Genomic DNA, 18118 nt, shown 5'->3' on the forward strand with positions numbered 1-18118 from the left:
CGGAGGTGACAGCAACGATCGGAGGTGGTGGCAGACCAGTAGTGACAAGGAGAAGGTGAGTGGGTGTGGAGTCAAAGAGGGTGGGACGGTGGAAGGAGAAAATTTAAGGACTTAGGTTTTACCATTTCACTTTTGTAAAACCTAAAAATCACTAAAGTTTATCTTTTAGACTATGTCATGTGTGTTCGGGCCGTGTCCAACAATTTTTTTTGTTTTTTTTGAACAGAACACATTTGAACACAGAAAATTTGTGTGTTTGAAATGTGTCCAATACGTCGACACAACAACTCAACGAAATATCTGTCATAACTTATTTGAGTTGAAATTGATTTTGACATAAAATAATAAAATTAAATTTGATCTAAATTATTTTAAATATTGGGATTGAATTCAATTTCTAATTTCAAGGGATTTTCAAACAATAGGTGATAGACAAATAAGGAAAGAAATTAATACGAGGCTGATCGATGGACCTAGGTAATAAACGAACGGTTTATTCTCATGTTTTCATCTAGGTTTTCCCAAATCCTTATGCTCCCTCAAAATCCAACGGTCCACATCTAGGGATCTTGTCCCTTCTTCAAAGCATTCATTCTTATCCATATCACAACAACAAAAGCATAAAACAACGCCTACCCTTGCAGACACACCCTCGCAATTTCTCATCTCCACAAGCCCCTCCACAAAACTCTTGGAAATTCGAATTTGACCCCGAAAAGCACACGAATTCGTTTTTACCGTCGTCTCCTTAGGGTCTTTCTTCTGTGTGTGTGCCCCCTTTGAAAATCAAACACGGAGGCTCTGAATTAAAAGCCCCACGACGCGACATAGCGAGAGGAGAGAGAAAATTGAGAGATGAGAGAGAAACTAGAGAGGCGGTGCCTGTGAGGGTTGTTTTTGTTCGATTTGGGGAAAAAAATAAACCCACCGGAAACATCATAATCATAAATATCCTCTTTGCTTGCATTAAGATCTCTCGTTATTTCAGATTGGATCTTTTTATTTTCTTGTTTTTTATTTCCGCGTTCTTCTTGTTGTCGTCGTCAATCTCGAGAATTTCTATGAATTTTGGTTCCTCACAGAAGAAGAAAGAATGACGGGGCTTCCCAGGGTTCGTGATCACGCATCGATTCCATCCTCATCGTCTCATAAATCTAATAGCAGGCAAGGATTTACAATTTTTTTTCTGTGGTGATTATCGCCGTCCTCCTTTTCGCATCGGTTTGCTTTTGCTTAGATTTTTTTTGTTTGCTTTTAGTCAAATTGGGCTTTGATATTTCAATTAACCCATGAGACGGAACGGAATTCGGGATTCTGAATTCTTGGGTTCCTTGATTTGGATGAAAATTTGAGAAAATTTGCATTTTTTGTCATTATTGATTGCCGCTCTTTGTCTTTGTTTTGTGCCTGTGACGTTTTTGGATAATTCTAGGTATTGGGAGTTTTGGAACAATGTAATGTTGTAGTTATGATTTGATTCAGCTGAAATTCTGCCTGATGCGCGTGTTTTTAGTTGTTTCTGGCTGCTATTTAGTTTTCTAGCTGGATCTTGAAGTGTGAAATTAACTGGGTGCTGAGGTCGATAATAGTAATGTGTGATTGTAGTATGGATATTGGCTATAGACAATTGGGTGATTGGAAGCAGATTGAATGACTTCAGTTAATCACAAATAATTGCCGTATGGTTGTTTCCTAGGGTGTTTATGCATTATCTGGAGAAGATTAAAGAATACAATATTTTGTCAAAATTTTCTTACTTCTATTGAAATATCATGCCCACAAACACTGTGCTTTGCATTGGTATGAATTGCTGATGCTGAATATCAACCCAACCACTTCATATTGGATATGAAGTCTAATACTTATCTCTAAAACATTTCTGTCATTTGATGTGTCCAAATTCATCAGTGGTAGCAACGTATTTAGTTTGCTAGTGCGGAGAGAGATCTCGCCTAGAACAAAACACGTGGCAAAATGGAACTGGGGAGAAGCATCTAAATCAAAATCTGGTTCTAGTTCCCGTCCTAAAAATGAAGTAGCAAGAGATGCTAGGCGTGGTCTCCTATCATGGTACTTGTAGTTCTTCAATCTAAAAGCTAATGAATTTCTTTTGCACTCTTCATGAAAGGTCAATTTTGTGGACCAACATATCTAACAATGTTAATCAGGGTTGAAGCCGAGTCATTGCGGCATTTGTCAGCCAAGTATTGCCCTTTGTTGCCTCCCCCAAGGTCTACTATTGCAGCAGCATTTAGTTCAGATGGAAAAGTGCTTGCATCAACACAGTAAGTTATAACTAGTTCATCTGTTTACCAAATTTAATTTAAGACTCTGTTGTGATTGAATTTGTTTGTTTGTCATGTACAGCGGTGACCACACAGTAAAGATAATTGATTGTGAAACTGGGAGTTGCTTAAAGGTGCTAATTGGTCATAGAAGGACGCCTTGGGTGGTAAGCTTGTAATCTGGCTTTTCATAGTCATTTATTGGATCTCTGTCTTTAATTTCTTTTGGTGCTTATTGTATAAAATGAATCCTCTAGCATGAATTTTGATAATGCATGCATTTAGGAAGTGACAATTCTATGGAATTCAGCACCAAGTTTTCATTATTATCCATCAAAACCATGGGCTGCTGTTCAAATTGTGTGGTTTTCTAATTGCTTACTGAATATTGTATCCTAAACTTGTATTTGAATAATTTGTTCAAGTGGTTAGTAGTTGTTAGTTTGAAGTCAAATTTCCATCCAAGGTCGAATTGCATTTATATATGCGAGCACTAGTATACATGCAATGCTTGCTTAGTGCAGACGCAAATTGACGGTTTTGTCAATTCAATGATAGATGCTTTTATTTTGCTTGATGTGGAATTTTTTTGTGTGACCAATTTATGCCCTCTCCTTCTACAATAAGGTTTACATTTAGGATGCACTGCTGTATATTCTCCAATTATAATTATGTGCTTCCTGCAGGTTAGGTTCCATCCATTGCATCCACAAATACTTGCTAGTGGTAGCTTGGATCAAGTAGTTCGTTTATGGGACGCTAACACATCAGAGTGCATAATATCTCATCATTTCTGTACGCTTACTGTGAATGTTTTTTTTTTTTTCCTTCTTTTTGGTTGTTCTTTTCTCTTAATTTATTGTATTGTCTCTCATGTGAATTAATTGGGTGTATGTTACAGATCGACCCATTGCATCCATTGCTTTTCATGCCAAGGGGGAAATAATTGCCGTTGCATCAGGACACAAGGTATGATTCTTTTTCCTCTTTAATTTCCTATGTTGTTCCCATCTATAATGAGTTTTTGCACGGCTTCCTTGCAAGCTGTCCCCCTGAAGTTGTTGCATTCTGTTCTGGAATACCTTGTCAGCTGTATATATGGCACTATAATAAGAAAGGTGAAGCAGCATCACCCGTGTTTGTGTTGAAGACAAGGCGCTCACTACGAGCCGTGCATTTTCACCCACATGCTGCACCATATCTCTTAACTGCCGAGGTGAATGAACTGACATATTTGGTTGCTTAAATACGTATGCTATTCAGTGTATTAATTTAGGATTTTTCTTGTTTTAACATGTTTGAGTTGCTTGCTAGGTCAATGATCTAGATTCCTCAGATTCATCAATGACAGAGGCAACATCACTTGGTTATTTACAATATCCCCCGCCTGCTGTTTTCGTCACAAATATTCATCCCAAGGAAAATGCTAGTTTATCAAGTGAACTACCCTACGTGTCATTACCTTTCCTCTTCATGCCACCATATCCTGTAGATGAGTCAAGACCAGAAGTCCTGCACATTAGTCCCGATGTTGGCTCCAGTAGCATGCAAATTGAATCTTCTGCGACAGTGCAGTTTCAAACGGACCCACATGCAACCGAGCAATACAATACTACAGTGTCTCCCATGGAAACATTCTCCGAGATGCCCACTAGCTCTCAAACTGGTACAGAATATCAAGCTCATGCTACTTTCTCAAATGGAATGGGTATTGGAATCAGTAACCTCAGAATGGATGGTATGGACACTGATGAAACTGAACGTGCTGAAGGATCCCAACATGGAAACTATACAAATGCCCATTCTCTTAATGGGGTGTTACATGGATTGTCTAGACAAAATAACAATCGTGAGGTTCTTCCAGAGTTTGGTCAATTTCCTCAGTTCTTTCCTGCAAGAGACCCAAGTGGATGGGAGCTACCTTTTCTGCAAGGATGGTTAATGGGTCAAAGCCAAGTTGGTGGTCCCTCAATGCTTCCTAACATGGGTGTTAGTCGTGACAGTGTAGGCCAACATATTGGTTCTTCCACATTGAGCTCTAACCATCCCACTTCTAATGCAGATATAGGAATGTCGTCTGGCATTGCCATCCCTGGATCTTCTGTTAGATCAGGTTTACGGAATCATTTTTCACAATACCGTATACCTGTATCTGAATCTGGAAATCTTGCTAGCTCTGCTAGTACCCCACATGATGCGTCTGATATCCAAACCATTATAAGTCGAATCCAGTCAGAACTTGCCACGTCAATGACTGCTGTGACGGCTGCGGAGTTGCCTTGCACCGTGAAGTTAAGAGTATGGTCGCATGACATAAAAAATCCCTGTGCTCCATTAAATGCTGACAGATGCCGTCTGACTATACCGCATGCTGTCCTTTGCAGGTTTGTATTTCCTCCATGTGGTAAATATATATGTCGAAGTTAATTGCTGTGTTTTCTGTTTTTTTGTTTTTCTTTTTAACGGGGCCTCTTTCAATCATTAGGAACTTAATATTTCACAGCAATGTTATCGAACTTCAATTTTAAGTACCCGAAAAAAATTATTTAATCTTTTCACCAGAAATATCTGGACTTCTTAGTTAAATGGTACTTATATTTTCAATTCATGATTGTGTTTGTAGTGAAATGGGTGCCCATTTTTCGCCGTGTGGTAGATTCTTAGCTGCCTGTGTTGCATGTATGCTCCCACATATAGAAGCTGAACCTGGATTGCAAACGCCAGTACAGCAAGAGCCTGGTATTGCAACATCACCAACTCGTCATCCAATATCAGCACACCAAGTAATGTACGAGCTGCGGATATATTCCTTAGAGGAGGCAACGTATGATTCACTTTCTTCAATTATTGCTTCCGAGCTTTCTCTATATTTCTTGCACATTCAAGTCAGTCCATTAAATTTCAACATAATTTTGTCATCTGCTTTTGTCAAATAGATTTGGAATGGTGCTTGCTTCACGAGCAATCAGAGCCGCACACTGTCTGACGTCAATTCAGGTTAGTTGGTTACTTTATCATGTTTCTAATGTATTTTCCATAATCTATAAATGTAGACAGGTGTCTTGTCAGCTATTTAATTGAATTATGGTATAGATTGGTACTGCATTTTTTGACAGCTGGGGAGGGGTAGATTGTATGGCTTTCAATTGTCACCATGACATTAGTATTTCTCATCTCTACTGCCTTTTGTAATCCTTGTGTTCATGATAATTGTTAAGTTTTTAACATTCTCTATGCACCTGTACGTCTGGTTTGATATCTGTGTTGTGTGCACAAATAGATGGGCCACTTCTTCCTGATGTGTTTTTGCACAAAATGTATTTCTTCATTGTTTTGTTTAAGTGTATTCTTACATGTGAATTTCTTTAAATATTAGTTACTTCTGTCACTTGAGTTGATTAACTAAAATTTGGAATGCCTTTATATCATGGAGTAAAATTTATGCAATTGCTTTTCCTTGTGTAGTTCTCACCTACGTCTGAGCACATACTACTTGCCTATGGTCGACGTCATGGTTCTCTTCTTAAAAGCATTGTAATTGATGGAGAAACGACGTTACCTATATATACAGTATTAGAGGTAAAATGTGTTTCCACTCATCTCAGTCTATAGGCTTTTCTCATCTGAGTTGCTTCCAATTATGAAATACCCAATTCACCAGTTGTTGCAGTCCATAGCTTTGCTTATGAAGTGACCATTGTTTTGGTACATAAAATTTATATTTTACCTTTTCTGGGACCATTCTGAAGTCTCAACTCTGCTCAATTTATGGACTGATACAGATTGATGCTAGTTATCCTATATTCCCCTTATTTGTTAAAATCATTTTAAATATGAAATTCATTCTCTGAATTTGCTTTGTCTATTAGGTATATAGAGTGTCGGATATGGAACTTGTTAGGGTGCTTCCTAGTGCAGAAGATGAGGTTAATGTGGCTTGCTTTCATCCTTTTGCGGGGGGAGGATTAGTTTATGGAACAAAGGTATGCATTTGCTGGGGAGATCAATGTAGTATGCTTTCATTTGCATTTTTTTCCCGATAACATTTTTTGTGGTTTCAGGAAGGAAAGCTTAGGATCCTCCAGTATGATGGTGCTCATGCTGCGAATGGCACGGGACCGAGTTACTTTCCTGATGAGACCATCATTGGAATCAGTCAATGAGCAAGGTTATATATTACTTCCTTTAGGGATTGTAGTGCTAATTAGACACCTACAAGAGTCATGTACACTTTGCCATTTTCGATTGAGTTTTTGCGTTTTATGGATATAAATGTTTGATGGGAACTAAATTAATGTCAGATTACACTATTACAGTTATGCATGATTTCCATAACTGCTGATTCTAACACAATATTCTTAAAAAAACATCATTTTTGTTGGTCAGGTCGAACAGCCATCACTGTCTTACTTCTGTTTTGAAAATGAATTAAAATGTTTGAAGTCCAAAATGTTTTTAATTAGGAAATCCACAACCAATTATTTTCATTATATTCTCCGATAAGTACAAGTCAATATTTGGTCATCCCTTCCCTTTCTTGGAGTGATATAAGATTGTTGATTACTTTAGGTTTACTTTTCCGTTTTGGTTACAAATACTGAATACATATGGTAGCCTAAAAACTATATAGTAATTGGTTTTTGCACGATTGGGTTGCATGACTGCATCCTTTTCAGGGGTTGAAAAGTGGGTTTTCCTATGTAGTTTGAAAGATATGGTCTGATGTGTGCTTCATTTGGTTAGAACATGCTAGAATGTTTTAGGCAGAATTAGGTTAAACAGGGATCAGTTGGACACTGCTACCTAATATTATTTGCTTTTGGCTCAACCACTCAACTGAGTAACATAATTGGAAATAATGATCCTTACTTCTTTCTTCTTGCATTGTCTTCTCATGTCTTTAAGCGTATTCTGATGACCTTATTTATATCAGTAAATTTCACAAACATATTTGGTTTTCTTTTCATAGCAACTCCTTTATATTAATGCGCATTTGGATCACAATAATTGACATTTGTTTTATTTATCCTTACAAAGTTACTATATGATTGTAGGTTTAGACATGTCATCGGAGATTAAATTCAGCATCCGGCTTCCATCATCTGTACTACTCAGATGGTAAGCCTTCTACCCTAACTTCCTCATTCGTTCATTTGCATTCATGTTAATATAAAGGGTAAAATACTGATTTAATGTCTAATGTTTGGGTTAAGTCCTAGTTTCGTTCCAATGTTTGAAATATCTATCTGTCCCAAACATCTTGTTTTATTTTTATTTTAGTCCTCTGGTTAAATATTTTTTAACCCCCCTCTAAAAATACTCATTTTCTCCATTATCATCTTATAACAATCATAATTGTGGTGACTGGTGGTAGTTGTAGTGATTTTCTGGTAGAAAAAAAAAATTAATTTTGACCAAAAGTGAAAAATAGGATAAAATAAAATGTTTGGGACAAAAATAAGACGTTTCAAATGTTGGAAACAAAAGTAGGACTTAGCTTTAGATATGAAAGCAGTATTTCACCCGATTAAAGCTCAACCTCTTGAGGGATATACTTTCCATAGAAATGTCCTTCCTTTGATTTGCCGAAGTTTTGAAATATGTCTTATTCCATTCAGCTGTCTCTGCTGGTGATAATACTACACACTTGTTAAGACTATGTTGAATGCTGAGCAGTGAGCAAATGCAACCTGGCGCTGGAATTTCCAATCTTCCTTGCTAATACAAATGTATATTTTTGTATTATCCATGTATGAATATGTACTAATATTAATCCGTTGTTAGTTTGTATTTCTTCTCTTTTCCCCTTTTTCTCTTTGGTCCTCCTCCTTCCAGCCCATAACTGAGGCTTTTTTCATTTCTTACATCTGTGGAACAAATTTAGTGGTACCCCTCCCCCAAAAAAATGGACTATTTTGTCCTTTGGGTAATCCTAAAGCTGTAGTATAATGGTGCCATGCATTTGGGTATTTTACCATTTCTCAAATTAGCTTAGCAAATATTTGAAACTTAAAGTGAGTTAATATCCACTTTGTGTGATAGGTGAGAGAAGTAAATCCTAATTATTTGTTCATGGTATACACTTGCACAAAGAAATACGTAACATTATAAATATTCATGTGACTGGCATGTTAGATTAATTAATCTAGGTTTGTTCTTGCACAAATTAGTATTTCTCCAGATAGATATATACGTGATGGTAAAATAATATTTGACAAGGACATGGCTTGGCAAGCGTTTTATGAATTATTATCAGATAATAGAAGTGGTGGATGAAGTACGGCACACGGTGCCCTAGTTCTAGTTGCCCTTTTCCTCTTCATTGGGGAAAAAATTGTTCTCTTCATCTTGGGTATAATGGGTCAACCCTAAAAATTGAATACCTAAATCTTAAACCATATAAAATGAATTCTAACCTTACCCTGAATGAACAACCCTAAACCCCTAAAAGAAAACCTACCTACATTACCACTATGTTTGGTTGGAGAGAAAATGAGTGGAAAGAAATATTACCACTATGTTTGGAGAGAAAATGAGTGGAAAGAAACATTACCACTATGTTTGGTTGGAGAGAAAATAAGTGGAAAGAAAAAAGATGAAAAAAAAATGAATATGGTTACTATGTTTTGTTGGAGAGAAAATGAGAGAAAAGAAAAAGAATGAAAAAAAATGAATAGAAAGTGGTATTTTTTCCTTGTTTGAATTGTGGGTTCCATTAAAAAAAATTATTTATATCACAAGTAAAAAAACAAAAAAGAAAATGTTATATTTTTTATTAATAATTATTAATATAAACTTAGTTTATATATTATATTATTATAATAGAGATTCATATTTAAACATTATATATATTAGATAACTAATTTAAATTAAATATATAAAATTATAATATTTATAAAATATAAATAAATAAAAATATTTATATTTTATTTTATAATAAGAATATTAATATAATTTTATATTATTATAATTTTTTATTTTTTTTATCTAACAAAATAAATATTTTTTATTTTTTATTAGTTTTTTCTTCATCCAAATAATACATAACTAATTTTATTTTTTCTCTTATTTTTTTTATTTTTTTTAATATCCAAACAAAGTATATGAGATCTCTGTGACGGTGGGTGTAGGGTCTGGGTGAGTTGATTGAATATGTTAGAAGAGTAAAAATGTCAGTTTTTTTAAAAGTATTTATTGTATTAAAAGATATATAAAACTAAAAAGAGAAAAATCTAAAACAGGTACTAACAATTATGTCAAAAGACAACTGAGATTTTTGATAAAAAAAAATACTAACTCGACTCTTGAGCTTTATATTTATGAGGCGGATTAGTCTCTGTACCAAAAAAAGTCAATGTTATTTTTTTGGTACATGAACTAATCAGTTTTAAAAAATATCAAATTGGATATTTTTTTTAGAAGTCTCGTTATCTTTTTGAGATAATTGTAAAAAATTGGATGACATTCAATTAAAAAAGATTTCATCATAACTTGTTACCCAAATCATTTAAAAAACACAAAGGAAAAGTGGGGTAAAAAACCTTAATAAGCCAAGTCAAGAATCATATAACGTAAATACGCCAAATCGAAAATCGTTTCAGCAATAAGCCAAATCATATTTTTATATAATTCGAACCATGCTGGTTTGAATTTCATTTCTACATAATTCGAACTAGCTTGGTTCGAATTATACACAAACACACGCACACACTAATTCGAACCAGCTTGGTTCGAATTACACACAGTAATTCATGGTATAATTCGAATTATGCTGTTAAAAAATTAATAATTTATTTAAAAAAATTTATTAAAAAAATTAATAATTTAAAAATTAAAAAATATATATTTTTATTTCATACGTTAAAAAAAGCTAACAAAATATTTAATTATGAGACTTCTTTAAAATATTAATGAGCTATCAATTCGAATTCCATACAATACTTTTTTCTCTATTTTTAATAGTTCATGAATATTTTTTAATAAATTTTTTTAAATTATAGTACAAAAAATATTTTATCCTATGCAAAACAATTTAAAAAAATGGCTTAAAAAATGTTAGGAGTACTATAAAAATTTATAATGTTATAATAACTTAGGTAAATACATGCATGTACTCAAATTTTAAATAAAATACTCTACATAGTCAATAATAATTTAAAAATGAAAGAAAATATTTTATTCCATACAAAATAATTAAAAAATATATTTTATTCTATACAAAATAATTTTAAAAAATGGCTTAAAAGATGTTATGAGTACTATAAAAGTTTGTAATATTCTAGTGATTTAGATAAATATATGATAAAAATATTTTTTCTTTAATTTCTAAATTATTAGTGACTATGTGGAGTATTTCTTTAATGTCCTAAGTCATTAGGACATTACAAATTTTTATAGTACTTCTAACATCTTTTAAGCCATTTTTTAAATTATTTTGCATAGAATAAAATATTTTTTTGTGGTATAATTTAAATAAATTTATTAAAAAATATTCATGAGCTATCAAGAATGGGTAGAAGAGTATTGTATAGAATTCGAATTGCTCACCGTATCATTTGAATCAGAGTAATTCGAACTTTCCTATGCGTAATTCGAATCATGTAATATCTCACCATATAATTTAAATAATTTTATTAAAAAATTATCATGAATATTTTTTAATAAATTTATTTAAATTATATCATAAAAAAATATTTTATTCTATGCAAAATAATTTAAAAAATGGCTTAAAAGATGTTAGAAGTACTATAAAAATTTGTAATGTCCTAATGACTTAAGACATTAAAGAAATACTCCACATAGTCACTAATAATTTAGAAATTAAAGAAAAAATATTTTTATCATATATTTACCTAAATCACTAGAATATTATAAACTTTTATAGTACTCATAACATCTTTTAAGCCATTTTTTAAAATTATTTTGTATAGAATAAAATATATTTTTTAATTATTTTGTATGGAATAAAATATTTTCTTTCATTTTTAAATTATTATTGACTATGTAGAGTATTTTATTTAAAATTTGAGTACATGCATGTATTTACCTAAGTTATTATAACATTACAAATTTTGATAGTACTCCTAACATTTTTTAAGCAATTTTTTTTAAATTGTTTTGCATAGGATAAAATATTTTTTGTACTATAATTTAAAAAAAATTTATTCAAAAATATTCATGAACTATTAAAAATGGACAGAAAAGTATTGTATGGAATTCGAATTGATAGCTCATTAATATTTTAAAGAAGTCTCGTAATTAAATATTTTGTTAGCTTTTTTTAACGTATGAAATAAAAATATATTTTTTTAATTTTTGAATTATTAATTTTTTTAATAATTTTTTTTAAATAAATTATTAATTTTTTAACAGCATAATTCGAATTATACCATGAATTACTGTGTGTAATTCGAACCAAGCTGGTTCGAATTAGTGTGTGCGTGTATTTGTGTGTAATTCGAACCAAGCTGGTTCGAATTACATGTATGCATGTGTTTGTGTATAATTCGAACCAAGCTGGTTCGAATTATGTAGAAATGGAATTCGAACCAGCATGGTTCGAATTATATAAAAATATAATTGGGCTTATTGCTGAAACGATTTTCACTTTGGCGTATTTACGTTACATGATTTTTGACTTGGCTTATTAAGGTTTTTTACCCGGAAAAGTGAGAAAAAAAGGTAAACAGATATAAGGACAAAAAAGAACACAGGGAGTGGAAAGGGGCATGTGCGAGTCGTTTTCTGATCTAACAAAATCTACAGAACGCGTGTACTTTCTGCACATCCGGGGTATATTCCATTTCCACCGCACTCTCTCATATGACGCTTCTCTTTAATATTTTAGGGTGCCTTTGCTTTGTATTTTTATTTTTTATTTTTTTAAATATTTTTTGTTTTTCAAATTTTGTGACCGAAAAATAAAATAAAAAAAAAAAACTATTTTATTATTTTTTATTGTTTTTACTTTATTTTGATAAAATTCAAAAAATAAAAAATATTAAAAATAAAAATAAAAAATAATAACGCAAACCAAACGTACCTTAAAATTTTAAATTATTAAGTCTTTGATTGTTATATGATTTAATATACTTAATTAAATTACTAACGAGTTATAATTTAAATGACATAATATCTCCATATTCATCTAAAAATCGTAGTTCGAATTTTTCTATCTTTGATAAAAAAAATTGTTTAATTAAATTATTATTTAATAATTTTTAATTATTAATTTTATATAAAAAAATTGTACGTTAATTTTTATTATAAAATAATTTATCGAATAAAAAGAGAATTTAATCATTGTTAATTTTATAATTTATAGTATATGTAAATTTTATTAATTAAAAAATAATTAAATTGTTATGTTTTTATTTTTGCAAAAATGTCTTTTTTTTTTTAAGTTAAGAATAAGATTTAAATTCGCAATTTTTTAGATAAGTAGAGAGATGATATCATTTAAGTTATAATTTGTTCACAAAAATTTACTTTTTAAAAATTATAATATTTTTGTCTTTTTACAAAACAGCGTCAAGTAAAAATTTAAAACATAAAAAACTAATATTGATGATCTAATTGCATTGTTGATTATAATAATTTATAAATAATCAGAATAATATTCAGAGGAGTATTACATGCATCATATTTGTTATATCTTTTGTGTTAAAAATAAATAATAAAAAATAAAAGTGAAAATTTACTTTTATATTATAAAATAAATATATGTAAAAAATAGAAAAAAAACATGTGCAACAATTTTTAGTGTGGGCATAATGAACGCCTTGATAGCGGGGTAGTTGGGAAAAATAAAGAAAAAGAAGTAAAAATATATATATATAAAAAAATAAAGGGAGAGAGTGGAATGGGTCGTGGTCATCAGATGATGGAAGAGGACAGAGAGTCAGAGAGTGACACACACATGGTGTCCTCATCATTCATTATTCCCCTTCCATTCTAGATTCTACTATTCAAAATTTCAAATCCTCATCATTATTATGAACAAAATTGTATATCATGTTTAAGAAACCCTATTCAATTTAATTATTTATTATCGAATGGTGAGTCCATCATAGATTTGCCATCTGTTAATTAATTTTATTAACAGGAATGCACTATAAAATTTTGGTTTTTGAAATGAGTGAGCTGAGCTGGTTTACTTTTTAACTTTTTTAAGAGATAAATTTTATAATAGTCTCTGAATTTATATTCGAATTTATTTAAAATGATTTTTGAATTTAATAATGAATCCTACTAAGGAGTCAATAGAATATTTGTATAATATGTACAATAAATTATATGAGTTACAAAATAAACATCTCTCATAATATTCAGAATAACCATCCGGATACTAAGGATAAACATCTCATGTCGAACTCTTGACCTTTTAAAATTTAGAACTCTGATACCATGTTATGATACCACTCATAGCAGTTTCTAAAATAATTTTCGTCCATTCTTATCATTGGAAAAGACTAACATGACGTCGTTTTGTATTTAAAAAAAAAAAAACTCTAACCCTACTCTATCGCACTCAACACTCAACACTACTCTCTCACTCACAACAGCAGAGACAAGCTTTCCTCAACCCTCTCTGTCGTCATCTTTCTCACCGGCCTCCATCTCGAAAACACACCCAACCAGATGAAACTTTAGTTACAACCCGGTATCACACCTCCCCCGCTTCAGATGAACTTAGGCTCTGCTCCTTGGTTGATGGTGAGGCATTGCGATGACGTTTAAAGCTTCGCTGGCCGCCGCTGCTATCTCCTCCTCCATTCTAACCTCACAATTTCACCGTTATCCTAGGTCTCGTCATGTTTTTTTTGCATTGCCCTCCTTCCCTCTACTACATCGATCTCCGCCTGAAGCTCTACCACATTTTTTTGTGACTTCCACAATTTCTACTGAAGAGAGATGATGCTATCCCAAGGAACTTTTTTGCCCGATTTTGTCTATAGCGTCACTCGATCTGTTCACCGTCTACGCTCTTCTCTTGTCTCCTCTTTGTTTTCTTATACCTCCCTCTTCTCTTCTCTAACCCGATTCTCTTTCTCTCTTGTGATTGTTGCTATTTAAGTTGATGATGTTTGCTATTTAAGACAAAGGTGAGGCATAATGGCGAAAACGAGAGACGGTAGTGACAGAGAAAGGTAGATCAATAGATTAGAAGAGTTGCAGAGACAAAAAAGAGAGAGAGAAAGAGAGAAAAAAATGTTAGAGAAAGAAGAGGAGTAGGGCTGTACATGGATCGGATAATATCCGCATATCCACGGTAATTATCCGCATCCGATCCGAATTTTGCGAATATTATCCGATCCGCAGAGTCATCGGATCGGATTGGATCCGATCCGCACTATGGTCGGATCGGATTGCGGATTCGGCAGTGATATCCGCGGATCCGATCCGCAAATCTGCATATCCGCGCATCACATATAAATAGCATAGTTTAAGACAGTAAACCCTAATGTGATATAAATTTTAGTATGTTATTTTATGAATTTTATGATATTTTGTTTTTAATTTTTTATGTTGTACTTCAACTTAGAATAATTAAACTTAAATTTTGTGTTATTATTTTGTTTTTGTTATTCAAAAGAACTATTATTGATAATATTCTAGGAGTAAATAGGCTTAAACAAATAAAAAATAAATTTTCTAGATATTTTTTTTTTGTAAAAAGGCCAAACAAAATCTTAAAATATTTTTTTTTAATTATGCGGATATACCGATATCCAATCCGCAAGTATGCGGATCGGATCGGATCGGATCCGGCCTAAAAAATTGCGGATATCGTATCCGATCCGATCCGATGAATGCAGTGCAGATCGGATAGAATTTTAGGCCATATCCGATTCGATCCGATCCGTGTGTAGCCCTAAAGAGGAGGAGAAATGAGAGAGTTGATGGTGGGGTGAAGTGTGGTTTCTTAGATATGGTGATGATGATGATGTCGAGAGTGGTGGCTATTGGGGAAAGGTGAAGGTGGTGTGTGGTGGTGCTGTGATGAATGATGATGTGAGTGGTAAAGAAAGAAAGGAAACGACAAATTATTTTAGGGACTAATGTGAATTTTGGAGTATAATTTCGGAGACAAATTTAAGTAATTATTAATTTCAAAAATTACTTTGAGAGTCGAATGCAAGTTGATGACTACTTTAAAATTTAACTCTTTTTTTAATGATTATAATTTAATCTTTTAAATTTAAAAAATTACACTAATATAATTTTTATGTATTTTTTTTATCACCAGAGCTCAATCGTTAATGGTGCCGACTAGATTTCCTTTAAATTTATTCTTTAAACAGCTTTTTATTACACTAATTTAAAAGGTTAAAACAAACACATTTAAATAGATTTAATATTTTTTAATTTAAAATACAAATTCAAAAAATAGTTTGAGAAAAAACTAAAATTCAACAGTTTAATTTTAAATCTTTTAAACCCTAACACATTCTAAAACATCCCTCCTCAAATATCTCAAAATACATATTTCACTCCATTAAACATTTTATCCGCTTGTAAAAGCTAGATCTGAAGTACCTCACACTCCTCCTCCGTTGCTGCGCTCCTCCCTTATGCTAAACTCCTTCCATCCTTGCGCTCCTCACCGCCCTGCGCTCTTCCCTCATTGCACTCCTCCCTCGTTGCACTCCTCTTTCGAACCGTGTTTTTCCGTCATGTCGCGCTCTTTTCTTGTCTCGTGTTCCTCCCATCTTCGTCGCATTCCAATTTTCTGTCGAAATTTAGATGTATAACATAGTTTTCATCTTTTCGCCTCCTTTAATAAAAATTATATCTTTTTAATATACATTTTTGTTTGTATTCGGGGAAAAAATCTTTATTCTTGTAAGAATGACTTTGAAGCTATCATAGCTAAATAAACATAGTAACTATTATCTTTATACTTGATAGTATCTATCTTTTTATGATTTTTAGTAATTTTGGACGTGTTTATAAAATTTTTGGTTTATTATTTGTTATTTTAGATGTGATGTGTTTACTTAATTTTATAAAAAAATTGTACTTTTAGATGTATTTTAAAAATATTTTATTGATTTATTGATTATTTATTATTTTAGATGCGTACCTAACAATACTTAATAACAAAAATAAAAAGAAAATTTTATAAAGGCAAGTGCATATAAGAAGATATAGATTTGTGTTTAATTGGTTTGGGATATTTTTTCTAAAAAAAGTGTTTTTAACTTTCCAAGATAAAATAACTAACAAGAATTATAAAGTTTTAAAATGAGAGAAAATTAAGGGATATAAAAATTAAACTAAATCTCACTAGATACGATTTTTTAAAAAATCGAAAAATTAATAATTAAAAAATTATTATAATTAAATTATTAGATTTAAAGGCGGTTTAAAGAATGATATTTTAGAGGATGAATAACATGTTTCTCTTATTTTGCATTGCAATTTTTATTAACTCTATCAGTTCTATGCTATGATTTTTTGGTAGTTTTTAAATCATCGAATCATGCCCTTAATTATTTTCTATGACTGTAACAACTTGAAAATTATATGGATTTTCTTTTCCCTATTTTATAAAACAAATATTTTTTTAGTTAACTAATTGAAAAGCAAGTCACTACGTGTAAAACAAACATTTTTTAATTAACTAATCGATTATTATCATTATATTAGAGAAGAAATCACGAATTTGAATTTTACAGCAATTCCATTAGCCTGTGTACTGGAGTTTAATCGCATCTTTTTTGTGTGCTCTTGATATGATGAACTTGAATGTAGTTGTTAGATTGCGGTTTAAAAGTACAGAGAAGAAGACAGTGATAATAAAAAATGTATTCATCCTAATTTTGTGCTATTACTTAAAGTTTTCAATTGCTCTCTCTTGTTTTTTGTATTGTTCCTCTCCCGCTAATTTAAAGTTTTATGTGTATTCAATTTTTATGATTTTATAAATAGATGATCATATCATGAGTCAAAGAATAGATTTATGGACTAAAATTTGTTTACTAAAACTTGTTATTTACTGGATGAATTCTTTTAATATATACAAATGATTTTTTTGGGAGATTGTATAGTGATAAATAAATCATCCGGGTCATTGTATGCTTTTAAGATCTTTGAACACACACTTTATATTAAAGATATTTAAGTACAAATCATATATTAAAGCTGAAAGCAGAAGAGGAAAAGTAAATGAATGATATTTTAATACATAGAATATTCAATTCATCATCATGAATAAGTGTGTGCTTCAAACTGCACATGCTTCCAATTTTAACTTGGGAATCATATATGGTTAATGGTTTAGTTGCCATTAGCACGATTGCCACTTATATGTTGCCTCACTTTGAATTTCAACATATATTTATGTAATATTGATGACGATTGTTTTAAGCGATAAACATGTCCGTCTCTTCTTATAAATATTGTTTTTTTAGTCTATTTCTCAAGTTGACTTGCCTAAGGATTATTTCTTGCCAAGTTATGAAGATGTAATGTTCATAATTTTGAATTTGTAAATATTGTACTTTTTTTGTTTTGTTCAATTGTGTTTATGTCTTGACTCTCATTTGTTTATATTTTGAATGGTATTATTTGTTCCAATCATCTCTTTCTCTAAGGTAGCGTTTGTTTTGAGGTAATAAGATAGAGATTAGGAGATCAGTATCATATTTGTTAGTTCAAAGATTGGTACTAAAATTTTTATTTCTGTTTCCAAAATTTTAGTATTTTAGTACCTTCAAAAAATAGAAATACAAGGGACTAAAATTTTTAGAGATTGAGACTAAAACTTTAATAATATTTTATACTTAAAATACTTTCATTTTAATTAATTAATTCTAATTTTATCCTTT

General features: G+C 31.4%; 1 protein-coding gene across 1 annotated transcript; it reads left to right on the plus strand.

Annotated features, from left to right (window-relative positions):
* The first annotated feature begins 467 nt into the window (after window positions 1-467).
* Window positions 468-8215, plus strand: LOC112695141 (uncharacterized). The gene is made up of 15 exons (XM_025747359.3): window positions 468-1164; window positions 1909-2070; window positions 2169-2285; window positions 2368-2452; window positions 2972-3080; window positions 3187-3254; window positions 3376-3501; window positions 3600-4669; window positions 4909-5109; window positions 5222-5282; window positions 5751-5864; window positions 6155-6268; window positions 6347-6453; window positions 7340-7403; window positions 7904-8215. Exons 1-13 carry the CDS (start codon window positions 1094-1096, stop codon window positions 6446-6448), a joined length of 2400 nt encoding a protein of 799 aa, XP_025603144.1. The 5' UTR covers window positions 468-1093; the 3' UTR covers window positions 6449-6453; window positions 7340-7403; window positions 7904-8215.
* The last annotated feature ends 9903 nt before the right edge of the window (window positions 8216-18118 follow it).

This window comes from Arachis hypogaea, chromosome 6 (assembly GCF_003086295.3).
Source record: "Arachis hypogaea cultivar Tifrunner chromosome 6, arahy.Tifrunner.gnm2.J5K5, whole genome shotgun sequence".
NCBI lineage: Eukaryota > Viridiplantae > Streptophyta > Magnoliopsida > Fabales > Fabaceae > Arachis > Arachis hypogaea.

Excerpts from the sequence above, each read along its gene's own strand:
- LOC112695141 (XM_025747359.3), top strand. The coding sequence starts at position 1,094 with ATGACGGGGCTTCCCAGGGTTCGTGATCACGCATCGATTCCATCCTCA. Across the intron at positions 2,071-2,168 it reads AGGCGTGGTCTCCTATCATG|GGTTGAAGCCGAGTCATTGC; the intron begins GTACTTGTAGTT and ends AATGTTAATCAG. Across the intron at positions 3,502-3,599 it reads CATATCTCTTAACTGCCGAG|GTCAATGATCTAGATTCCTC; the intron begins GTGAATGAACTG and ends GTTGCTTGCTAG.